The 27,607-nt window shown below is 45.7% G+C and overlaps 2 protein-coding genes across 8 annotated transcripts in view; one reads left to right on the forward strand and one right to left on the reverse strand.

Moving 5' to 3' along the window:
- Window positions 1-1,794: 1,794 nt before the first annotated feature.
- APMAP (adipocyte plasma membrane associated protein) lies at window positions 1,795-26,586 on the reverse strand. 5 transcript variants are annotated; one of them, XM_032947958.2, is made up of 10 exons: window positions 26,406-26,586; window positions 20,741-20,900; window positions 15,867-15,983; window positions 12,731-12,846; window positions 11,693-11,785; window positions 8,745-8,861; window positions 6,367-6,541; window positions 4,846-4,980; window positions 3,886-4,078; window positions 1,795-3,479 (listed from the first exon to the last, which is right to left on the reverse strand). In XM_032947958.2, the coding sequence occupies exons 1-10, from the start codon at window positions 26,524-26,526 to the stop codon at window positions 3,270-3,272; spliced, it is 1,437 nt and encodes a 478-aa protein (XP_032803849.2). In that variant the 5' UTR covers window positions 26,527-26,586; the 3' UTR covers window positions 1,795-3,269. The 5 variants fall into 5 exon arrangements, with proteins under 5 accessions (XP_032803849.2, XP_075921166.1, XP_075921168.1 ...); XM_076065051.1 differs by lacking the exon at window positions 26,406-26,586 and having other exon boundaries at window positions 20,741-20,867; XM_076065053.1 differs by lacking the exons at window positions 20,741-20,900; window positions 26,406-26,586 and adding an exon at window positions 20,140-20,222.
- ABCD4 (ATP binding cassette subfamily D member 4) overlaps window positions 20,810-27,607 on the forward strand; it is a 31,450-nt gene continuing 24,652 nt past the window's right edge. For all 3 annotated transcript variants that reach the window (XM_032947951.2, XM_032947954.2, XM_032947955.2), the window contains exon 1: window positions 20,810-20,944. The gene's annotated coding sequence lies outside the window, so the exon portion shown is untranslated. The remainder of the gene's footprint in view (window positions 20,945-27,607) is intronic.

Consider the following 27,607-nt stretch of genomic DNA (forward strand, 5'->3'; position numbering starts at 1 on the left):
AAAGCATTGTCTTAGGTGGTTTATTACTTTCCAATTGACATTAACCGAGACTTTTAATGTCCTGGGAAGACTTATAGATTTCCCAGAACAGCCACCTGAAAAATATGATGTCCTGGGGAAACCAGATAAAGAAAAACCTAACAAAATGCCATAAGACATTTATAGCTTATTCAGAATGTACTGAATGGCCTTGTAATTTTCCAAATAATAAGACAATATCATGAAACGAATTTTATGCGATTGTGGGAGATGTATTACATGAGTGGACTGTTAATCATACTAAGTTGGATATTCCCTGCAACAAGTCGCATAACTTGATTTGTAGATTACGGTATGCACCTATTGTTCAACCGCAGTCCTCGACTTACGCACATCGACTTACAAATACCTGCACTTGCGAACCAGCTTCCATGAAATATATTTTTTACACCGACTTAAAACTCGAACTTGCAAACTGAACCGCAGAACTATTTTGTTCAGCGAAGCGATCCTCTGCGAGATGTAACGAGTCAGCCTCACACTGGGGGTGTTTGTGCGTGTTAAAGTGTGGGGAGCGGTAGTTTATAGCTGTTAGCGGGCTGCGCTACGAACCTGGCGACCCGGGTTCGATTCCAACTCACGGCCAACACCAGTGACGGATTATCTGAACCGGTCCTGGGCCTCCTCTAGGTTGACTCGGCCTCAAATGAGTACCTGGTGCGGTGTGTAAATGTCGCCACTAGGGAGGCAAAGGCGGCCGGGCGTGGTGTTGGCCACCCACCCCCTCCTGTGCCGTGTCGGCCTTCATAGGTGCTCGCTAATAGCACTTGTCCCTACACTTTGATTCTTTCGGTAAAGTCACGTAGGTATAAAATAAATTAAATCACTTTTATACCTACGTGACTTTACCGAAAGCACCAGAGTATGGATCACTGCAGTCACGAAAACTTCAAATCAAGATTGTCCCTACAGTTTGTGTGCAATTGTGGTGACTCATTGCGTCCCTTCCGACAAGCACGCCATCATCAGGACTAATTTACGTTACTTTTTGTTTTATTTACTATGCAGTATTTTTACAGTGTTACTTGCAAATGTACAATATTTATTCTTATTAATGAGTTTAACAACGCTTCCCTTTTTTGTTGAACCGTAACAAACTTTATAACACTAACCGTCCGACTTACGAACGAAATATCTCCGGGTCATCCGGTTTTCCCCTTAACATTTAGAGACATGCGTTTAGAGTATATGGCTATACATTTCCACATAAGCCACTTCGTTGAGCTATCATTTGTGACCAGGTCGCTTCGGAAAAATAGATAAAAGCTCAGTGGGCTTTACCGGGCAAAATAACGGGGTATTTTAAAAAAATGTGTTCGTAAGTCGATGACCGTCTAAAATTATAAATATTTGAGTCTCGTCTTTTAATTCGTGCAATGTCGCCACCTGCTGTTAACAGAGTACTGAACACGAGCCGTGGAAACCGAAGCGCCTCTCGACGCGAAAGCATTTGGGTCATGATTCAGGGTCGTGGATTGATTTATGAATGGATCATAAATACCATTGTGACCTCTAGGGTATTGTATAGGTTACATTAACCCATTACATACCCTGTACTCGTTCTCTGCGATATTGATGTGGTCTTTGTTGTTCCTGTGCCCTCGGACCTCCCTTGTAAAATAGCGGGGCAACTCACTAGAATGGATTAAAACAAATATTAATTGTACATACGATTCTACGCATGAGCCAAAATAATATACGATCGATAAAAAATGTACACTCATATTGAACACGAACGCATTAGAAGGCAAGTCATATTGTCAACGATTCTTTAATCTTTCAGACAAATGTAAATAGCGAAAAAATGCTTCAAACAATGTGAACAATTGTACATACGCATTTGGCAAATAATTGTTTTTTTTATTCACTGGTGTGAATTCATAATTTTTATAGAGTATAGAAGTAATTGCAATAGTTTATGCAGGGTACTTTAAATGTAGATGTAGGTTTATCCCATGTACTCGACGACTTTACACGTTGGAGAACCTGACCTCCCTGGTCAAAAAAACAACCAAGCACATTGACACGTGTCCTGTGGTGCCTGTTTTAATAGGGTACATTTTATGCGTATATATGCACTCTAATGGAAAACAAAATACCGAGAACAATACACGGTATTTTACTGGTTGATAAACGCTATGGTGACGAGCAAAAACTGACTGAATTAGCTGCTTGTGTTTACACTACGGAGTTCTCGATATTTATCCCCTGGCGCAAACGGGGCAAGAGTTCATGTCAATAAACAAATACGTTTTGTCAGCTGACAAAGGTCCAGTGCTTGCACAGTGCAGGCAAAAAAACTCAGTGATCATAAATCACCCTTCATTTTAAATGTTATTTTCATTGATAATTAAATTATAGCAACTCCTAAACCGTTAGGTTTCCTACCATAGGATTCTGATCAAATCACGATCCTAGCTGATTTGAAATGTTAACAAAGATTGATTCTACGCTAAAAGGTGCGGCCCTAACATTCCACTCTTGTAATTTGTGGTTAATGAATCACCACGTTTGGTATATGGTTTTATGTCACGACAGTCTCATTTTAACACTGTAAGGTTCCACATCATTAACATTGGAGGCAGTTTTTCAGGAAACACAATGTTAACGTATCATAGAGTGTACAAGGTATATTTAAAGTGACTTATTTTTCCCTTTATTTATGTTCCTTAAAATATGTAGTCGTGTTTTTTTTGTCCATTTTCCACCGATTCCCTATTCCTGTAACGTGACGCACACACCGATACTTCATGTTTTGTATCGCACGCTATGTAATCATAATGGTCACCAAGATCTGTACTGTACAACTTCTGTACCGTCGCAGGACGGCCATGAGAGCCAAACAGCTCATTGGGCCCTTCCTGCTGAAATAAATACAATCTCATGACCAGTCATATTTTTGTTAAATAAACTAATTATTCGGATGAAAGAAAAATGGACGGCACACATTGTTTTTAAAGTGTAGACTATATATTTTTTTACGTGCCATCTTTCGTTCAATGACACAAACCACCTGCAAATTTCATGAACGGACGAATGGACACTGCCTCACATGTTTCGTGAGAGAAATTCGTTGTTTTGCAGGATATACCCATCCGCGAAACGGAACACAGCTCCTTAATATCCTGGCATTGCGCGAGTGGCACAAGTACAGAATGTACAAATTACTTCTTCTTCGCAATGCATGCTTGCTTGTTCACTCGTGTTTTTCAGGTTGCAGCTCTAAGTTCCTAGATCTTGCTGAGCCGGATGCGTGAGATGAAGGGGGCGTGGTAGGAGCCCAGGTAGAGCCATCCATCGTGCTCATGGGCCTCGCTGACGGAGGGCACCATCGTTCCCGCGGGGTCATGGAGGCTGCGCCACACTGCGCCGTCTGGGCCCAGCTCCAGCAGCAGGCCGTGCCGTGGCACAAACTGCATGATCACCTCCTGGCTCAGGACCTGTGCACAGGGACGTGGGCGCACGAGGGCGCACGAGGGCACAGAACATCCTGACCACTGTACAGTGCGCCTGTGGCAACAGCCCAGACTGGCAGCATTTGGAATTCGCTGACAATGCTCATTGGCAATTCTGACGTTATATATGTGTAATTAACATTCATGTAGCAAAGCATACGTTAAGTTATTATTCACAATTCATGCAAATTATATGCTGACGATACACAGACTGATGGAGTCAACAAAACTGTACAAGAGATACAGAAAACATCCAAACAACACAAACGAGATGGTAAAAGACAAAAAAGAGGATTCTAGATTCAAATCAGGACTCTGAATCAAATAGCATAATTCGCAGTAAATGTCTGATTACTCATCGAAACAAGTTGACAATATGCATTATCCACACCTTGAAGATGAGCGACTTAAGCCAAGGCCGCGGTGCGAGGAAGTCTACGAAAGAAAAACCAGGGTTGGGCCGCACCCCAGCCATGGCCAGCCAGTATCCGCCGGTGCCGCTTGCACGAATGTTGTCTGGGAATCCAGGAAGGTTGTCTGCGAAGATCTCGCTTGCGCCCGCCAGCTGTCCTGACAGACGATACCTGTGGACAGGTGGGGAGGGTTAACAATCGCTAAAGAAGCCAAAGGTGGTGCAGAAGAAGCAAGGTGCAGCAACGTTGTGTAGTCACTGCGTGGGCAGGCTGTGTCTGCGGCAGCTGAAACACAACCGTCGATGGGAATTATTAACAGGTGGCATACAGTGCATGTTAAATTAGGTGCCTTGAGGCAGAAAATATATTCGAGACTTGTGCTCAATGGCAGTTGTGTGTTTGAAGCGAGAGTGTATATGGTTTGCAGCAGCTTTATTCAACTGGTAGACCAGGGGTCAAAGGTTTGGAGTAGCCCACCGAGAGTTATCAAGATGCCGATTACCGAGATGAACGAAAGATACAATATAAAAAGAGATAGAGATGAGAAAGCTAGAGGCAAGAGGTACAGATTAGTGCTTGCGTATCACCTGTTTCCACGCCACGTAACTTCATAATGAATGTATGCGTGACACGTGACGCCACGTGGCTCTCCAGAGCACGCTCATGGTTGTTGAACGTCTTTCGCACCGTGCGTAGCAAACCGTGCTAATCGGAGGTGCTGTTGATGTTACATGCAAATATGATAATGCTTAACCGTGCCCTAACCCTCTGATCCTGAGCCAAGCCAATTTTAGTTGTCTTGTGAGGAAAGAGTTTGAGTTTCGTTTTGGCTCGACTCGGCAAATAACCAGTGGAAAACCCACACGTACCGGAAGGGCCCCACCCCCATGCTAGCGCGGCTCTGACGTGCCAGTAGGAAAGAGGTCGACAGGGCTTACTTGAGCACCCTTGCCATGGTTGTTTCAGCGACGAGCAGCGCGTCCTCGTTAGGTGTGAGCTGCACGCCATTGGGGAATCGCAGCCCGTCCATGAGTAGCCGTAGAGAGTCCTGGACCATGTTGTACTCGAACAGACTGCACCACCGCACACACCAGCTGTCACGTGTGCTCCAGCTGTCACAGCCTGAACAACAGTGCAATTGTTACCAGCAAACACATTGAAAAGGCGTTGTTAGGCTGTCATCAGCAAAGTGTGACTTATATTCTTGGTTCTTTCGGTAAAGTCACGTAGAAGGGAAACAATAAAATTATAAAAATATAAAACAATTAAATTCTCACAAAGATAATTTTATTGTTTTATATTTTTATAATTTTATTGTTTCCCTTCTATAAAAATATAAAACAATAAAATTATCTTTGTGAGAATTTAATTGTTTTATATTTTTATTGTTTCCCTTCTACGTGACTTTACCGAAAGAACCAAGAATATGAATCCCTGCAGTCACGAAAGCTTTAAATCAAAAAGTGTGACTTGTTTAACAGAAGCTGCCGAGCCAATTTATGTTGGGAGGCAACACCCCCCGACGAATAACCTGAGGACTCTTGAGCTGTTCAGAGTACAGCTGGGGTATATGAAGCTGCCGAGCCAATTTATGTTGGGAGGCAAGACCCCCCGACGAATAACCTGAGGACTCTTGAGCTGTTCAGAGTACAGCTGGGGTATTTGATTATATATTCAACTACTCAATGATCAGAGTATAGCTGGGGTATATGATTATATATTCAACTACTCAATGATCAGAGTACAGCTTTGGTATATGATTATATATTCAACTACTCAATGACCAGAGTACAGCTGGGGTATATGATTATATATTCAACTACTCAATAATCAGAGTACAGCTGGGGTATATGATTATATATTCAACTACTCAATGATCAGAGTACAGCTGGGGTATATGATTATATATTCAACTACTCAATGACTCTCTTGATTGCCAGTTTAATTACTCGACTAATCAGAACATGGCAACAGATGGGGAAAGTCGCAACTCTGGACGAGTTTGGTGCTATGATTGGCATCATCAGCTGAGTCACTCCTGAGCGTGGTTTAAGGAGGGTTTCCTGTACTCATGCTTCAGCTGAACAAGGATGGTTATTAAATAACATGTTTAGTGGAATAATATACGTGACTGCCTATGTAAAAAAAAAACACAAATATCACCCAAAACCTCTGAAAATACAAAAGCACCTCATTTGCCAGAGGGGAAGCCCTATTATTAAAAAACCACACGAAAGTTTAAAATGTATTTTTTTTCTAAATCCCATGTCATGCATGCAATGCTCCTGTGGAGATGGCTATAGATCGAATAATGTGGAGAGAGAGAGAACTCAGAAATTGGACCCCACATTTCAAAATAGTAATAAAAAAATGCCAACCTGGATGCCTGGACAATCTCATACATTACACTTCCCAGCCTTCTTCCCTCTGCGCTAAAGCCACTCCATCGCAGGCCTCACCGCCCATCAGCAGTGGCCTCCATCACCAGGTAGCGGTTGTTTCTCCGCTGCCACTTGCTGCTCGAGTCTGTGAAGTAGATCCTGGTGCCGTCACTGGTCACCGTCAGGTCATTGATGAAGCCCATGGGATGGCCCTCCACCGGCTCTCGGGATGACACCAGGGTCAAGACATTGCCTGTCCATCATGCCAGCAAGCGGCACACAAGGCGAGTCATGCACGACAATCCCATTCAACTATCGCAAGCGTAAGAACTTTAGCGATTGGACTGAAGCATCTTTGCATGTCCAATCACAAACTCAACATTCTTCATTGAGTTGTGGTAGAGTGAGAAAAACATTGATCGAGTTTTGTCCATGGCTTGATGAATAGCAACTTATAAGTCCATGTTCAGATTAGTTAGCCAAGAAATGGCTTCAGCTGATGTGCTGTAGATTGCTTCAATGTCTCTGTCGAATGTTCGGAGTTCATAGTGGTTCATAGTGGGTCGAAGGTCTAATTGGTGTTTGCGCTATCGCATGGCAAGCTTTCGTTTACTTCCAAATTGCAAAGGTAGTGAGCGGGTCTGCTGTGAGTTGGCAAGGAAGATTCAATCCCAGAGGTTATTTACTGGGATTGGTAATCAGGTGCTCTTTCAGCATATTGGTGTTCACCCAAATCTGTCACAATTGCTCTGAGGGGTGCAAAAACCACATTTTAAAAGCCTTTTGGTTGTGCTCAAGAATTATTTGCATGACTTTTGGCAGTAATTCAATAGATTCCATATATCTTAGTGGAAGGATAGAATTGGATTGACTTGGATATCAATGCATTGGTATGAAGAATCGTGTTATAATTCGGTCGAATTCGTTAAATTATATCCTGACAAGTGCCGTAAGGCCAGTTGTTGTTTTTATGTAAATTATACATTTCCTCCACATTTGTGAACAACGTTTTGGTGCATGGCATTAAAAAATATATTTTTATTTGAGATGTATGCAAGATAATACGTTCATTGTCATTTCAAACACTCCATGATGTTGTGTGCAAAAGTGGTTACGAGAAAATTAATAATGTAAATTAAATTGGAAAAGACCCTTCAGATTTAGGGTCCTTAATGTCAGCTTGCAAGCTTTTTATAATGGAATCATGTCAGACTTCATTATGTCAAACTGGTACCAGGCTGCAGATTATTTATTTACTTTCATCATGTAGCACGACTCACTGCAGTACTCATGCCCTATTTTTATCTGTTCTGTGCCAATTTCGTGAGATGTGCCTGCAAGCACCTGTACTGACTTTTAAGCGTTAACTTCAACAAAACAGGGCTACACAAAGAGATGGTCATGATAACACTAACACTGCTTTTTCCTCGGGTAACAAAACATTTTCCTTTTTTTGGCAAATGGACCTCATAAACTATTAAATGGGTAAGAAACAAATGTATACATGCTCTGTTAAACATGCCGATGCTATACAGTATGGTATAAAAAAATAACAAAGTTAACCCATTCTGCTCTCAAGTGCAATATAATCCCCTAAACCTCCCTTTGCCATTGCGGTCTTATGAATGCACAAGCTTTTAGGGTTCCAATTTCATATATAAAAAATACATAAACTGTACAGAGAGAAATGGCATTGTTTAGCTACACTGAATGGTCATACATGAGCAACAGGGAAAAATAAATTCCTGAAGATAAATGTGCATATATATTTTACAAGTGTATGGTACATGGGGGAATGTTTATAGTTTGAAATTCTGACGAATTTATGTGCTTAAACTTTGTGTAAGTAAATAATAAAGTCCATTCCTTCTAATAATATTCATGAGTCCATCAACCAATAGGCATCAGCATTATTTTAAGCAGGCAAGTTCTGGACGAGTTTTGATCTCCTAGGTCTCATCAGCAAAGTTGTGTTGCCAGATGTGAATGGCCAAAGCACTCCATTCGTTCAAGCTACGAGACTCCCCAGCACAAAAAGTGTTATGCACCATCTCAGGGGACCATGATTACGATCGTTATGCTTTTATATCCAGGAAAGACTCAACTTCTCATGAATCTTTTTCAGCAGGGTCCTCCCAAGTTTTCGTGGGACAGGGCGATGATCACTGTCGATTCCAATCGAGTAATTTGATGAGGGACCATGGAATAGCAATCAGCATGCAATTTCTGTACAAATCATGGATACCTTTGACTCCTGAAAAAAATGTCACGATTTCTTTCATAAGTGAATTTGATAATAACGCTGCATATGGAGGCACATTATAAATGATCTTTTTCAGGCAAACAAAAAAACGGTATGATTTGGAGTGGTTCATGAGTTGATTGCAAGAGCGCAGGTGGCTTCCTGCTAACTCCCCCCCCCCCCCCCCCGAGTCTCGGGAAAGAGGTTTGCTCACCGGTGACGGGATCGACCTGGAAGAGACCGAGGTACGCGTCGGCTATCAGCAGTGTTCCGTTCGGACTGGCACGTATTCCCAACGGTCGCCCGCACGTGGGCTCGAGCTCCGGGCGCCCTGCATTACGCGCACACGATGGATCCCGCGCAGTTCGCAGTGAGCAAGTGCAAGCACGTGCAGTGCGAAGCATGAGCACGAGGGAATGGCTTGCTTGGCAAAAAAGCCCAAACGGAGGAGGAAATACAAGGCAGCCCCCCCCCGCTCAGCGCTCGGGATGCATTCCTGGAGAAGGGAGCGCCAATTGAATTGGTGCTAAAAGGGGGTCATGATTCCACTGTATACATAGGGATGCATTCCCGACAGCGTCTTTCCTGTGAGCAACATACGAGGGCTTCATTGAGATGTCAGCAAGAGCTAAAATCACCCAGAAATGTCTGACAGTCCCGTGCGTAACGTCACTCAACATGAGGCCCACCCCCCCCCTCATTAATATTCATGAGTGGGTGGATTTTTACACAAATGCAGAGGAAAGTCGAGCTGAATTAAATAATTTATTACGCAAAGTTGCTTCAAATATGACGTTTATCTACAGAAAGTGACGGTAAAAAATACATCTACGCAGCAGTGCTACATCCGTGCGTGACATCACTGCAAAAGAGGCCCCCCCCCCTTAATTAATATTCATGCCTGCGTGGAAATTTACACAACGCACAAGGTCGCACACTCCTCATGCCGCACCCCTCCCCTCATTAATAATCATGAGCGGGTGACGTCACTCCACATGCCGCACCCCTCCACAATAACCATTAGCAGGTGACGTCACTCCACATGGGGCAACCCCCCCCTCATTAATAATCATGAGCGGGTGACGTCACTCCACATGCCGCACCTCTCCACAATAACCATTAGCAGGTGACGTCACTCCACATGGGGCAACCCCCCCTCATTGATAATCATGAGCAGATGACGTCACTCCACCTGGTGCACCCCCCCACAATAACCATTAGCAGGTGACGTCACTCCACATGGGGAAACCCCCCCCCCCTCATTAATAATCATGAGCTGAATTGAATATTTTAGATTTACTGCAATATACCGTACACCCGTCCTTGGACAGGCAAAAAAGCTAGTAGAGCTAATAATAATAATACAGGTGGTGAACATTATTTGTGGACATGGATGACGTTGGCGGCGCAGAGACTCACTCGCGGAGGCCCCCATCCCCTGCCCAGCTCCCCCTCCCCCCCACCCCTGGGCCGACCACCTTTGTCTTCCCAATGCAATGCCTCAACACTTTTCTGGCTCCCAGCTTTCCCGTCACCCCCCCCAGCTACGACCAGGCCTACCACAACTCCTCCGAAACACTCGCGCCCATTCTATTGTCACTAAAATAACACCACTTGTAATAACCCCGTTCTTCATCTGAAACCAATATCATATGCACAGTTGTATAATTGCTGTGAAGCACCTTGAAAAAGGCGCAATAAACATTTTCGACAAGATAAGATTATTTCATAAATAACAAATAATAATGTATGATCATATCAGTATTATGTCCTGTACTCATGAGTGCATCCTAGTGTACTCGTACAAGGCAACGGTGGGTGAAGACGTTGTAGTCGTCTGGGTCATTCTCAGAGAAGAGCTCCAGGACCTCTGTGATCTTAGTGATGCCCTCAGTTTAAATGTGTGGTTTATTTTAGGTGGAGCCTTTAGACTATCCCGGTCCCTTGAGTTCTCACCTGGCTGAACAAATCTTTTTTTTTAATGCAATCGCAACCACGAATCGTGATAATGGAATTGCGGGGGGCGGGGGGGGCATGCTGATTGGCTCAGAGCGTACGTCGCTCTCATTGGCCAAGAGAGCGATGGGTTCGGGTACATTTCCACGGTCAGTGCTGCTGCATGTTCTCACTCGTAAAGCGCTTTGTAGATTTGATTTGATTTTCACTGTTGTAAAAAATGTTTCTCCAGGACAATGAGCGCTCGAATGCATCAGCGTTCTATGGGGTCACGCTAAGTGAAGTCTGCCTGTGCAAATGATCCCCATGTGCAGCCTACAGAGAGTACTGTAAGCAGGTACTTATTAGGGGTCAGCAGAGTACACGAAGTGGTGATGTGGCCAGAATGCCTGACCGCCTTTATCATTCCGGTTATGATGTTTACACACTGCACCAGGTACTCATTTGAGGGCTGAGTTAACATATTAGAGGCCCAACCATATATAAACAAAACACTATACTCTTTGGTTTTTTCGGTAAAGTCACGTAGGTAAAATAAATGAAAACAACTAAATTATTGATGCAGCAAAATTGCTTTATCAATACAGCAATTTAAGTGCAATAAACTCTGGACAGGTTTGCAAATGTGAACCCCTCTCTAAACGAACAAGCAAAATACACCCGTTTGTGGCAGCTTGCACACAGGAAGCAGGTGCAGGAAGTATGGCTTGCGTCAGTTGGTTGTCTCTGGAATTTATAGATATAAATGTGATAAAGTATTTAAAAACATATACACTAAATTACCCGACCATAGTGCTTTGAGACACACGTTTTCAAAAGGTGGTTGGATTATACTGTAATTCGATCAAATCAAAAATTTAAGGGAAAAAGTTTTTTTTACTTATTATCTTATTTACTACTTACTTTTTAAGTGTTTTACTTATTGTCTTATTTACTACTTACTTTTCTATTTTCTTAAGCTATTCGTTGTATGCGGTTGTACTTTATTTTGCACACAGTTGCAATTTGTTTTTCTCAGTCGGTGTTAGCCGCTGATGGCGTAACGGGTTTCTTTTTTCATTCCTGTTGCTGTGCCCCCTGTATCGTTCCCGTTCTGTTGTAATATGCACCGATGCCTACTATATTGAGGGCGATATTGGCACAAAATAAATATTGATTAATTGGAGTAATTTTGGCACACAAATGGATAAAAAAAATAATCATTACCACACGGTGGCTTTCCAAATCTTGCCAGTGTGGATATTTCCCCTTTTTCAATTTTTAAAACTCGTCCATCAGCCGTTCCAGTATAGAGCACATCTGAAAGACAGGATACAAACAATGCAGAATCTAAATCTCAGTTGCAATTGAAAGATCAGCAGCGAATGCAATGCATTGGTTAAACGGTGAATTGAAAAGTTTTTACAACACTCATTTAAAGTACAGGGTGGTCTACAATCATAATCCATGGAATATTATCGCTGAATAAATTCAGTTTGCTCAACATAATAGACAAGTCAGAACCTGCCGATGAAATATAAACATTCTCCATTCAGCCATATTGGAACTTTGCAGCTAATGAAAAGCAGACCAGAATACATTCTACGCAGGCCCTATATTTTATAAAGGATATTTGTTTTCATTTCCAATGTAAGTCATTTCCTGCCACAGCTGTTATATAGAGTGGTAAAATACAACTGCTCACAGATTTCACTGGATATTACTCATTGCAAGAATTATGGGAAAATCTAGCATCGGTTTCAATCTATTTTAGTGATAACAGTAACTGGTGAGAAAATACAAATCCACTCTCAATCATTCTACAACCAGTTCTTTGTCTGATAATGGAACCATCTGTTGACTTACAACTGCAAAAATGTGTGCCATTGTTAACACTGTGTGGCGGTTTGCAATTCTGAAATGCTTTCCGCACTTGTGGTCATGTCAGGTTGACTGGATAATTCAAGTAATCTCAAGTTGACGGTAAGTTTTTTTTTCCATCGCCCATATCACGTGGTCGGTCGCTTTAAATGCACATTAATCAACGACGCTGGATACACACAACCCTGACATGGCCACTGTAGAAAACTAAGCAAAACTTCTAATAAATATTAATTATGCAGATGAACCGTGACATTCCGTGGGTATCACAGTGACATGTGGGCGTCTCAATGTCTTACTGCGAGTCAATGTTATTGCACATTGTCCAATATTTTAATCTAAATGAAACACTGTGGCATACTTATAGGGATTTGTTCAATTTACCTCCCAACGTAACAATGGACTCTGGGCCCATGAGCTGACCCTGGAACAGCCGTTCTACTCCACGTAGCTTCTCGTTTGGCTGCAGCAGTCCCGTCAACGGGGGCGGCTCTGCATAGCTGCCGGAGCGTAGCCACAGAGCAATCGCAAAGCATGGCAGGGAGATGACAAGCAGTTTTAGGTTCATGGGCAACAGAACAAACATGTTCATTTTGCACAGCATGCAAGCGCATTCTTGGTAACATGACTCTGGTATCATTTATCATCCAAAAATGTATTCTGGATTCAATAAAGAATTTCTCAAAAGTGCCAAAAATGCTTATTTTTTTTTAATCCTATTACATCTGCTCATCATCACGAATGAAGAGTTGTATCAAGGTGAATGACAAGAGGAATAATACACATCATTTAAATTTCAGCAAATATGCATTTATTTTCATTTTATAAATCTTAAGTTTATCATGATGCTCATTACTAGTACACTAGAGCTGAGCAGTGGTGCAATAGTCAGCACCCTGCCCTCTGAACCCATTCCCTTGAGTTCAGTTCCCGGTCATGGATAGCATCACTGGTGAGTGATATCTAAATTGGTTGCCTCCACCCTTAACCACCAATCCACACTGAACACCAGCGTATGGTCAAACTATGCTCATGATCAATTGGCATGGCGAAGCCTTTATTCATCAGTCGGTTTATTAGTTATATAAATTATAACTAATAAAATATCTAAATAGTATACCGTAATATAGTGGTCGCTACAGAACATTAGCCAATACATCAAATGGAAATGTTAAAAGGCAACACGCACGCGAGGTAAAGATAGTCAATTATAATTCTGTTGAACACAATAAAAATACCGTATCGGCATGTATCTAGTTCCAAATGTTCTCAAAGAAACATGTTGTTCTGATTTAAGCACTAGATCTGTGGCAACAGCGCATTAACACAATTCATATGTTTAACTTACCACCCACAAACGGCTCATTTCCACAACTTTCATAACCAGTGATTGACTCTGGTGACATTTAACAATCAGCTCCAAGGATAACCTGTGACAGATTTGATCGATTTTTTTCCATTCAATCTTACGATTTATATGTTACAACCTTGCTCTGTTCATCACGGTCATCTGAACAGCCGTAGCCAGACAGCTGGTGCAAGGTGCCATCCCCAGTCATCCCGTCAACCCGTCCTTGGCTACAGCACTGGATCTCAATATCCGTTCAGGTATTTTCCCACTCTGTGATCGAAAAAAATAGTATTGATTTATTTTTGTTGAAAAGTCATACGTATACCAAAGTGTTACCAACTCGGTAAACATGTTTGCTCAGTTCACGAACATTTCAAATCTGAGATGTGCTTAACAGTTCAAGAGCCATAGTACATAACGAAACGTAAAACAAACATCCTTCCAATGTCTGTGCACATGGATTGACAGTGCATTTGCCCGAAATCTGGAGCCGTCCATAAATGACGTCACGCGATTTTGGACGATTTTTTACCCCCCCCCCCCCTTCGTCACACGGCATCACAAAAAGTCAGACCCCCCCTCAAATATGACGTCACAAAAGTCTGCCCCCCCCCAAACCATAAAACATAGTTCAAAACACTGTAAACTATTGTCATTGTGGTGCGTCTTTAATGTGGCACTGCACTCTGATGTTGGAGAAAACATTTAATAAAAAGTCTATTTAATTAAGTAGAACGTGTTGTCTATATTTATTTAAAGTTGCGCATTTTGACGTGACGTCACATTTCTCAAACCCCCCCCCCCCCGTCACACATCGTCACAAATGTCTGACCCCCCCCCAGGTGCGTGACGTCATTTATGGATGGCCCCTCCATCATAACCATTTCGGAGTAGTTTCTGTGCAGTTTGAATCTCTCATTGGTAACCATTAAATGAAATGTTTGCCGATACATAAATCAGGAAACTATAGCAACAGAACATATAACATTAACCTGAGGTTGTAGAAACCGGGCAGCTCAGACGGGCTGCCGTTATATCAGTAAACATAACCTTTTGCAACTTACTTGCGTGAACTATATATACCCTTTTTCGACTGCACAACCGTGGCACACCAGGGCTGTACCGACCCAGCCGGGCGTAGCTCAAGCAGGTGACACATTGTTTTTCCACCGCAGAAGCAAAGCTGTGCCACTGATGTCCCATGTAATGAACGGGTAAAGACGCATGTAGATGACTTGACACTGTGTACTCGGTATACTGACTTATGTCACAAAATTAACGCATCAATCGCCACGCCCATGGCCCTGCTTGTCTCTGAACCAGATGCAGATGTCTCAAGAGGCCAGTACAGCAAACCTTTCACTCTCTTGGCTTTAACCATTTCGGTTTTCCGCCAAACGTATTGAGGTACAATTTAACACGTAGACCTTACGTGACCAAAAAAAACTGTATTGTTATTAATTGAGGTACAGTTTGCCAATCGCACCCCTTTAGCTTGACTATTCGCAGTTGACCACGAAATTCCTGTATGCATCGTAACTGTACTGCTCGCGATGATGTTGCTGCAGAAGAACACCAGCGCCATCTTGTCTCCATCTTGTATGCCCAGCCTTCAGTGAGGCAGTGACGTTCAGCTGCACATTTATTTTGAACACTACATTCGATTTGTTTGCATTCTATGCATTTACCATACACGTTACATCAAAATACTTCCTGTTAAATGTTTGGGTTAACATACAGTAACAGCAAACAATAGGAGGGGGTGTTGTATTACGAACCGCGAACCAAACCATAGTTTTCCCATATGCCTTTGAGTTTGTGGATATTTTCCAGAACATAACCCCTGTGATGGGCAAGGGTTTGCTATGCATCATGGGTTGGTTCTGGCTCGGCATGGAAAATAGCCAGTGTAAAATCATCGATGTATTGAGGGCCCCTCTGTTGGCACAGCTCGGATGTACAAGTGGAAAATGGGTAGAAGCTGTACAACAAATGTATATAATGACTAATCTTTCGTATTATTTCTAAAATATATTGATTGTTTTGCTGTTGTTAGTTGCTGCATTGTGCTACATTGAGTAAAATGGAATATATGTGCGATAAACGTATCTACAACACAGTATTTGCATAGGCAGCATGAGTAGAATGCGATACATCACCAGTACATACCTGTAGGGCTGCGGATTGATGGGCGAGTCAACAAAAAGGCACAAAATAGCCAGAGGAATCAGCAAAAGAAGAAGCATGATCCCAATGCTAAGGCGAAATGCACGGCCGCTTACCGATCTGCGCACACGGGAACAAACACAAAAACAAGATGTGAAAATTCACAATGTATTTTAATAACTATTGGCAGCGTTTGAGTTAGCAAAGATGGAAATAAAATGAATGACAATGATTGATAATAAAGGAGACAATCTATTGTTTTACCAACATAGGAAGCCTGCAAATGGGCTTTCCATTTTTTTAACCACATTTTGAGATAAGTGCATATTTTTCCACCACCGGCAATGGAAGTGCAGTGGAATGCATTGTTAATGGCAATAGTGCAAGTATGAAGCACTTAGGTCATTCTACATTAACGTCTCAGTTACAGGATGCTATAGAATGCACAAGATTTAAGTTATGTACATTTTACAGTGAGGGAAAAGAGTACTTGATCCCTTGCTGATTTTGTACGTTTGCCCACTGACAAAGAAATGATCATTCTATAATTTTAATGGTAGGTTTATTTGAACAGTGAGACAGAATAACAACAAAATCCAGAAAAACGCATGTCAAAATTGTTATAAATTGATTTGCATTTTAGTGAGGGAAATAAGCATTTGACCCCCTCTCAATTATAAAGATTTCTGGCTCCCAGGTGTCTTTTATACAGGTAATGAGCTGAGATTAGGAGCACACTCTTAAAGGGAGTGCTCCTAATCTCAGCTTGTTACCTGTATAAAAGACACCTGTTCACGGAAGCAATCAATCAATCAGATTCCAAACTCTCCACCATGGCCAAGACCAAAGAGCTCTCCAAGGATGTCAGGGACAAGATTGTAGACCTACACAAGGCTGAAATGGGCTACAAGACCATTGCCAAGCAGCTTAGTGAGAAGGTGACAACAGTTGGTGCCATTATTCGCAAATGGAAGAAACACAAACTGTCAATCTCCCTCGGCCTGGGGCTCCATGCAAGATCTCACCTCCTGGAGTTGCAATGATCATGAGAACGGTGAGGAATCAGCCCAGAATTACACGGGAGGATCTTGTTAATGATCTCAAGGCAGCTGGGATCATAGTCACCAAGAAAACAATTGGTAACACACTACGCCATGAAGGACTGAAATCCTGCAGCGCCCACAAGGTCCCCCTGCTCAAGAAAGCACATATACATGCCCGTCTGAAGTTTGCCAATGAACATCTGAATGATTCAGAGGACAACTGGGTGAAAGTGTTGTGGTCAGATGAGACCAAAATGGAGCTCTTTGGCATCAACTAAACTCGCCGTGTTTGGAGGAGGAATGCTGCCTATGACCAAAAACACCATCCCCACCGTCAAACATGGAGGTGGAAACATTATGCTTTGGGGGTGTTTTTTTCTGCTAAGGGGACAGGACAACTTCACCGCATCAAAGGGATGATGTACCATCAAATCTTGGGTGAGAACCTCCTTCCCTCAGCCAGGGCATTGAAAATGGGTCGTGGATGGGTATTCCAGCATGACAATGACCAAAAACACACGGCCAAGGCAACAAAGGAGTGGCTCAAGAAGAAGCACATTAAGGTCCTGGAGTGGCCTAGCCAGTCTCCAGACCTTAATCCCATAGAACATATGTGGAGGGAGCTGAAGGTCCGAGTTGCCAAACGTCAGCCTCGAAACCTTAATGACTTGGAGAAGATCTGCAAAGAGGAGTGGGACAAAATCTCTCCTGAGATGTATGCAAACCTGGTGGCCAACTACAAGAAACGTCTGACCTCTGTGATTGCCAACAAGGGTTTTGCCACCAAGAACTAAGTCATGTTTTGCAGAGGGGTCAAATACTTATTTCCCTCATTAAAATGCAAATCAATTTATAACATATTTGACATGCGTTTTTCTGGATTTTGTTGTTGTTATTCTGTCTCTCACTGTTCAAATAAACCTTACATTAAAATTATAGACTGATCATATCTTTGTCAGTGGGAAAACGTACACAATCAGCAGGGGATCAAATACTTTTTTCCCTCACTGTATGTGGATTTTTGCCAATAGATTTAGCAAACACAAACTAGTAGTGAAGACGTTGTTCTGTGGTCAGTCTTCTGCATTCGTTACTCCCACCGATTCGGTGTCGCTGTCCATTAGTAAACGTCTTCCACCATTTCAATGGCAAAGGCCCGCAGCCACGAACAACGGAGTTATTGTTAGGGTGGAGAGAAGCCTAGCCAGCAGCCAGCCAGGAAAATCCGATGTATAGATCATTTTTAATAGTAATATGATGAAAATGCACATCATGGCTTGTTCAAGAGCAGCAATTATTAAATTATGCAACAACCCTTGTGCTGATTGAAACAAACTCATTCAAGTATAATGCAGTACTGTATATGGAAATGTTACCGTGAAGTTAAAAACTAATTCATGACCATGAATGAGATGGGAAACTTGCAGCATTGTATACAGTTGTTCATTCTGTGGCACATTTAAGTGCAGTAGAGAACAACTGAAATGTGAGACAATAATGCAGAACAATGGATATATTCTGCAGTGCTGGGCCATTCTACGAGAACTAAACCGGTTTAAGTTTTTTTTAAAAACCCTGTGTTCAATGTGTACTTTGCACCCACGCCTTTCATTAAGTAAACTACTGTACTGCAAACGTGCCCTGCTCTCTGCAATGAACTGTTAGTGTGCATTTTATGTTGTGTTAAAGTACGGTATGCCTCCATGTAGAGTTCTTCGTAGATAGCCCACTCATTTCTGATAACCCTCTTCGTACAGGTGATTGAATATTGTGACAGTGATGGCTCCACATCTTACCCGAGCGCGTCACAATTCTGTAAATAAGTGCAATTGAGATTGGTGGGAGACATGTAAATACACGCTTTGAAATAAATCGCTGTTTTCTTTATACTATAATTGTTCTCGAACGTTTCATCGCCAGGCATTAGCAATGCTGTGCCGTGCCTAGGTGTTTCGGTAAAAATGGTAACCGTTTGCAAAACAACGTCAGATGAACACAACATAAACACGCTAAAGCCACAACAAGGGCCGTCCATAAATGTCGTCACGAGGCGTCACAAAGAGTCAGACCCCCCCCCCCTCAAATATGACGTCACAAAGCTCTGCGACCCCCCCCCCCCCCAAAAATATATATAAAAAATGCTTCAAATCGCTTTAAACTATTGTCATTGTAGTGCGTATTTAATGTGGCGCTGCACTCTGATGTTGTAGGAGAAAACATTTATTAAAACGTCTATTTAATTAAGTAGAACGTGTTGTCTATATTTATTTAAAGTTGCGCATTTTAATGTGACGTCACATTTCTCAAACCCCCCCCCCCTCGTCACAAATGTCTGACCCCCCCCAGGTGCGTGACGTCATTTATGGACGGCCCCACAGTACATACTACAAGCGTCTAGGACGACCCAGAGCATCGTGCACTGGCGCAGCCATGCTTACATTCACATGAACGAGCTCACATTAACGACAGCAACAATAACTCATTGTTGTCCTTTCTCTGCGCCTCCTATTAGCACGGTTGGCTACGTACGGTGCGAAAGAAGTTCAGCATGCGCCTACATTCGACGTCGTTAAATCACGCGCAGGCATGGCCAACACAAGTGGCCCAAATGTGCCGAAGGTGCCGACGACGCTGCCGACATGGATTGCTATTCGGGGCCCGTTATAGAACAGACACACACACAGACACACACAGGGACACGCACAGAGACACAGACACACACACAGGGACACGCACACAGACACACACAGAGACACACAGAGACACACACACAGACACACACAGAGGTCTCTAGACAATGCTTGCACGAGCCCGTGTGTTCGATGCCGTGTGCGTTGCGTGCACTCAGTGCGTGCCACGATTCGCATAATGCTCCACGTGAACGACAAGGACGACTACTACAAGGACGACTACAACAAGGACGACTACAACAAGGACGACTGCAAAGACCACGACAACAAGGACGACTACAAGGACGATGACGACGCATCTCTTCGTGCAATTGCACCCCGTGCTGTGGCGAAGCGCCATTGCCTGCCCCCTCCACAACAACAACAACGCAATGCGTACACCACAAGCCCCAGCCAACCCCAGTTAGATTCCCGCTCAGTGCACAACATCAGCCGCGGAAATATCTAAAAAAAACACTCCTCCGGCCACCGCTAGGTCGACTCAGCCTTAAATATCGTCGCTTGGTTAAGAGACGAAGGGCACCCGTTCAGAACGTTCGGCACTTGTGCAACAGCAGCGCGTTGGCAAGCGAAGGAGGCGGCGGCGATCTGCCTCTTGCCGTCTTTCGTGTGTGTATGTGTGTATATGTGTGTGTATATGTGTGTGCGTGTATGTGTGTATATGTGTATGTATGCGTGTGTATGTGATGTGGGGAGCGGTGGTGTATCGGTTAGCGCTACGCTGCGCTATGAACCTGGCGACCCGGGTTCGATTCCCGCTCACGGCCAACACCAGTGACGATTATCTGAACCGGTCCTGGGCCTCCCCTAGGTCGACTCAGCCTCAAATGAGTACCTGGTGCGGTGTGTAGTAAACATTGCCACTAGGGAGACAAAGGCGGTCGGGCGTGGTGCTGGCCACCCACCCCCTCGTGTGCCGTTTCGGCCTTCATAGGTGCTCGCTAACAGCACTTGCCCCTACAGTCTGCTAAGGCTATACGGGGGATATTTGTCTTTGTATGTGCGTGTATGTGTGTGTGTGTATGTGTGTGTACGTGTATGTGTGCGTGTATGTGTGTGTGTGCCCCCCCGAACGTTTGTATCGCGAGTGCTCGTAAAAGCCCCCCCCCACCCCCCCGAACGTTTGGCCCTGCGAGCCACTTGCCCGGCCGTGAGTCCGTGGCTCCCGGCAGCAGCAGCAGCAGGAGGCTCCTCCAGCTCGTCCGTCACGACGAGCTGCTCGGGCGTTCGTCGCCTGCGCAGATCCGTTGGTGGCTCCATCTTCGTCTTCACTCCCCTCGCCCCGCTCGCTCTCTGCCCGCCGCCTGCAGGAGGGACGGGGGGGGGTGTCGCTGCTCTTCATAACGAGGTCGCTTCCCACCACCACACACACCAACACACACTCACAACAACCACAGACACACACCCCAACCACACAACAACCACACACACCTCAACCACACAACAACCACACACACCTCAACCACACACACACACACCCACCCCAACCACACACACACACCAACCACCCCAACCACACACACACACCAACCACCCCAACCACACACACACACACCCACCACCCCAACCACACACACACACACCCCAACCACACACACACACACCCCAACCACACACACACACACCCCAACCACACACACACACACCCCAACCACACACACACACACCCCAACCACACACACACACACCCCAACCACACACACACACACCCCAACCACACACACACACACCCCAACCACACACACACACACCCCAACCACACACACACACACCCCAACCACACACACACACACACCCCAACCACACACACACCCCAACCACACACACACACCCCAACCACACACACACACCCCAACCACACACACACACCCCAACCACACACACACACCCCAACCACACACACACACCCCAACCACACACACACACCCCAACCACACACACACACACCCCAACCACACACACACACACCCCAACCACACACACACACACCCCAACCACACACACACACACCCCAACCACACACACACACACCCCAACCACACACACACACACCCCAACCACACACACACACCCCAACCACACACACACACCCCAACCATACACACACACACACCAACAACAACAACCGCCATTCGCCACTAAGTGGCGGTGACGTCACCACGACGCTTGTGCCAGGCTATGTGCACCCTGAGGCCACGTGAAGTGTCGAACGCCCGCTGGCAGGAGGTCACGGGGCAGACCCAGGTGCCACGGGTCGACTGACAGAGATGACTGAGATGATTGGCTGATGCACCACCTGTGCCCCCTACTGTGCCAACCTGCTGTGCTTTAGCCACCCGGCGCTCCGCTCGTTGTTCTGAACGTCGCTCCTCCGCCCTCCGTTGTTGTTGGAGGGCGACTACCTCCAACTGCCCAGTAGCGTCCTTCACGAGCCTCCTCCACAGAGGCCGATCTTGACACCGCTGGTACCAGTCATCGGCAAGTCCACCCAGCTCCACGTCCTCCTGTACCACATCACTCCATCTCTTCTCTAGCCCGTGCCAAGCCCGCTTAGCCCCCTCAATCCAACCGAACAAAAGCTGTTTCGGCAGGCGGTGGCTGGGCATGCAGGCTACATGACCCAGCCATCGCAGCCTTCCGCGCCGGAGGAGCTCACCGATGGGACCTTGCCCAGATCTTTCAAGGATTTGTGAGCTCCTCACACAATCCAGTCTGGTTAAACCCAGGATGGATCGTAGGCAGGCCAGCCTAAATGTTTCTAACCGGCGAAGATGTTTTATTAGGGGGGTCCACGTTTCGCAAGCGTAGAGAATGGAGGGAATGACCGTGGCCGAGAAGACCTGAAGCTTAGTGCGGAGCGACAGACCAGGTACCTTCCACACAGCGTTACGCAACCGATGAAAAGATTATTGCCGCTCGACTGATTCGGAGCGAGACCTCTGCTGTTAAACTGGAGCCGGTCATAAGCACACTGCCCAGGTATGGGAAACTCTCCACTCTCTCCACAACTGCCCCATCACCGATTGGGAGTTGTGGGGGTGGAGTGTCCGATGGTACAAAATACCCAGGCAGGTGCTTAGTTTTGGTTGGGCTGATGGTAAGGCCCCACCTCTTAGTGGCACGCTCCAGTCTTAGCAGCAGCGTCTCCAACTCCTCCTCTGAATGAGCAGCTATTACCAAATCAGCATACATAACGTGGTTGAGCAATAGGGAGCCATCCCTTGACCGCACCCGGGCGTCGATCAGCCTCCCATTATATCTGTACCATATGGAGATTCCCCCGGTACAGCTATTGAAGGCTTCACGAACTACGTGGTCAAAATAGATGTTAAATAATGTGGGAGCCAGAGAACATCCCTGTTGCACCCCAAGGTTAACAGGGAATGGCTCTGACTCCCGGCCACGTAGTTTTACCCGGGCCCGCTCACCATCATGAAGGTCCTTAATGATCGTGAGCAGAGGGTCAGGTACTCCAAAAGCACGAAGAACAGCCCAGAGCCCAGGCCTACTGATGGTATCATAGGCCTTGACCAGGTCAATAAAGCAGAGATGTAGGTCTTGTTGGAATTCCCTACACCTCTGCTGTAGCAGACGGACAGAAAATATGGCATCTGTGCAGGACCGCCCTTTCCTGAAACCGCATTGGGACTCCGCAAGCCTCTCCTCAGCGTGCGTGGCAAGGCGATGTTGAATAATCCTTGCCAAGACCTTTCCCGGCACACTGAGGAGTGAGATGCCCCTGTAGTTGTTACAGTCTGTGCGGTCCCCCTTCTTAAAAAGGGGGACCACCAGGGCATCCTTCCAATCCTGCGGAACCCGTCCAGTGGTCCAGACTGTTGTTATGATGTCATATAGGGCAGTCTGTGCACAAACGCCGCCCTCCCTCAGCATTTCGCTTGGGAGATCATCTCTGCCCGCTGCCTTTCCTGGTCTTAGACTCCGGATCGCCTTCAGTACTTCCTCAACAGATGGCACCTCAGCCAGCCACTCACAGGGGGCGACTTCTTCCAATATTTAAGGCACCGCAGCCTCAGCAGGGTCATCCTCACTTTGTGCCACGATGTTTTCCTGGCTGAGGGATTTTCCCTCCCCCAGGACCTCACAGAAATGCTCAGCAAATCTGCAAACCTGTTCCTGGGGGTCAGAGATTGGGTCACCGTTTTTTCTCCTAATGATGGTAATAGGCGTGGCGCTGCAGGTTACTTTTTTGATGGAGTTAAATAGAGATTTGTGATCACGGGCCACTGAGGCAGACTCCATCTCCTCAGCAACCCGCGACCACCACCCATCCTTGCAGCGCCTCACGGCTCTCCGAACCTCCGAGCGAAGGCTGCGGTAAGCCTCCTCATTCTCTGACGTGGGATTCTGTAGCCGATGACAGTGGGCCTGTCGCTTTTTCTCAACCATCCTGAACACCTCCTCTGTCAGCCAGGGTCTCTGGGGAGGTCTGGACCACGTACCCAAAGCAGCCATTGCAGCTGCATGAGTCACAGTCCTAAACCTCACCCATTTACCCTCGACATCAGGAGGAGTCGGGGACGATGCCAATCCCAGCCGCAAGCGATGATGAAATTCTCGCTTGCAAATTTCATCAGATAACTGAGACCAGGCCACTTTAGGTTGGAATGGGGTCTTGGGTGTACACCCACCACCGGAGTGGAAGAATGGCAGGCGCATCTTACAGATGACTAGTCGATGGTCAGAGGGCAGATCAGCTCCACGGTAGGTCCTGGTGTCAAGGACATGGGCTCGCATCCGCTGGTCCGTCACTATGTAGTCCAGCAGATGTTCTTACTTGGACCCGGCATGCATCCATGATGTTGTGTGGATGCGCCGATGCCGGAACAGCATGTTGGTAATTACAAGCCCATGGGCTGCACAAAAATCTAGCAGCCTCCTACCATTGTTATTGAGCTGATCTGGCTCATGCCCTCCAATCACTCCAGACCAGGTGCCAGTATCATGACCAACTCGGGCATTGAAGTCACCCAACATGATGACTCTATTCCGAGGGGCCACTTTAGCCAGCACCTGTGACAGGAGGTCATAGAAGGCATCTGACTCATCGGCTTTGCCTGCATCCCTCCACGGATGTTCATCTTCGGTGGGGGCATAAGTAACCACGACCACCATTCCTCGCCTCCGGTTGATGGGAAGGCGAGCCAAAAGTAGCCTGGGACTTACAGCTTCCCACACCTCACCGCCACGCTCCCACGCCCCCTTCATTCTTTTGTTCAAAAGAAGAGCCACACCCTGTTGTTTGGCAGTCTGCTGCCCCGAGTAGAGGACTGTCCGCCCCTCATGGTGGCAGGAGCCAGAGCCGGTCCACCGGACCTCCTGAATGCCACACAGAACCAGGCGGTACTGGTCAAGCTCCCGACAGAGGAGTGGCAGCCTCTCCTCCGCAGTGAGCGTTCGAACATTCCACGTGGCCACTCGTAGTGGCTTTTCGTTGTTTCTGGAGGAGCCCCGAGGGTAGATTTTCAATCTCCTGGCTCCGCCAATTGGGGTTTGGCCAGGAAACGTTATAAACGCCTGGCCCCCTGGGGCCTCCGGCACAAGCTTATTAGTTACATATTTCAGTTTAACTCGTGGTTTAGTGGTAATTAATTGAAGGTGGAGGGGTTACCAGCCCCTCGCACCCGTCCAGAGCCCAACCACACACACACACACACCCCAACCATACACACACACACCAACACATCCACACCAACACACCCCCACAACACACATACACCCCCACACCCCCACAACACACCCCCCCACACCCCCGACAACACACCCCCCCACACCCCCACAACACACGGCAACACCCACTCAACACACCAAACCCCACACCCACACACACCAACCACACACCCACACACACCAACCACACACCCACACACACACCAACCACACACCCACACACACACCCACCACACACCCACACACACACCCACCACACACCCACACACACACCCACACACACACCAACCACACACCCACACACACACCAACCACACACCCACCACACACACACCCACACCAACCACACACCCACCACACACACACCCACACCAACCACACACCCACACACACACACCAACCACACCACACACCCACACCAACCACACCACACACCCACACACCAACCACACACCCACACACCAACCACACACCCACACACCAACCACACACCCACACACACACCAACCACACACACACCCACACCCCAACACACACACAACCACAGCTTTCTTGGCGTTCTCTCGAGCGACACGATTGTTCCACTGGCAAGCAAACACACAACGCAAACACACCACACACAACGCAAACACACCACACACAACGCAAACACACCACACACAACGCAAACACACCACACACAACGCAAACACACCACACACAACGCAAACACACCACACACAACGCAAACACACCACACACAACGCAAACACACCATACACAACAACACACTGGAGAAGAGATGGAGTGATGTGATACAGGAGGATGTGGAGCTGAGTGGATTTGCCGACGACCGGTGCCAGCGGTGTCAAGATCGGCCTCTGTGGAGGAGGCTCGTGAAGGACGCTGCTACTGGGGCAGCCACTCAGCAGAAAATAAAACTTAGTTTAGTTAAAAGTTTTCTCTCTCTCTCTAATACGACAATCCCTCGCCAATCGCGGGGGTTACATCACTGAAAACCGCCGCGGTTGGCAATACTCAAGCCTTATGGGAAATAGGGGGTTAGGGAAACACACATACAATACACAACGTCATTTTAAAAATGTTCAAATAACACAATAAAAAACAATAATGTCATTTACCTTTAATACTGAGGGTTGAAGTCCATGGTGATGATGAAGGTAATGGTGGTTGTTCGAAGTATCGTGATCTGTGGGCCACGCTGGCATGGAGTTGGGCTGGGTACTTTGTGTGGCATTGCATGGAATGTGGACGCACACCCAGGATGATTGCTTGGGCGGTGTGGCTACTCCCGAGGGAGTGTGGTAATTGGGGAACAGCTGGATTATATATTGCAATAATTAACTAAAGGAGTGCTCTTCGTCTATATAAAGGGGGGGGCAACACTTTATCCCTATACAGATGGAAACAGGTGGCGATTAGTCCACTTGTACTGCCTTCCTTCTGACGAGCCTGGGTATGGCATCAGAAATGGGCCACGCTTATTCCACTTCTCTCTTGTGCACAATGACAATTGCCAGTAAATGTGTTGCATTCTAGCGCTAATGATGAATTATCTTCTTTGGTTCTTTCGGTAAAGTCACGTAGAATGAGAATAAAATAATAAATAATAAAATGATAAAATAAAACTTTTGTGTTATTTTGTTTTATTATTTTATTCTCATTCTACGTGACTTTACCGAAAGAACCAAAGAAGATTAATCCTTGCAGTCACGAAAGCTTTAAATCAAAAAATGATGAATTAATTTCATGCAGCGTCGTCCGTGCAAATTGCATTTCACAATTGCGGAGAAGTCACATACAAGCTGGATGGCTGCCAGGCAGAAATCCAACATTGTATCTGCAGTTCTCATATATTAAGATGTTTATTTAGTCAATAAGTGTTCATACTTGCGTGAGCAAACCGGATCACCCAGAGAAACACAACGAATGGCAAGACATAGTACTGCACCACTAGGGTTATTTGAAAGAGAGAATTATCTCTCTTGCCCCATGGGTGAGAAATTTGGCATAAATCATTGTTAGAAAGTGGCCAACCCTACAAATTGACATGCCTGCTTGACAGTCACTGTGGACATGTTGCAGCGAACATAGACTGGATTTGAATATCAGTGAGGTGTGCTGAGAAGCACTAACGGTGCACATGTGTAAGTATGCTGCCGTCATATAAAACTCTGTGAGTAAGGCTATAATGAAAGGTGGGAGTACGGCACGGAACAAAAATTTGGTATGGATCAGGATGTTTTGAATCTTAAGTACGGTAGAATATGACGATACGATATTTTTTCATCCGGTACGGGACAGAAGTACGTTTATTTTTCGT

Source organism: Petromyzon marinus, chromosome 6, assembly GCF_048934315.1.
Source record: "Petromyzon marinus isolate PM22_M1 ecotype Great Lakes invasive population chromosome 6, UKy_Petmar_22M1.pri1.0, whole genome shotgun sequence".
Classification (NCBI taxonomy): domain Eukaryota; kingdom Metazoa; phylum Chordata; class Hyperoartia; order Petromyzontiformes; family Petromyzontidae; genus Petromyzon; species Petromyzon marinus.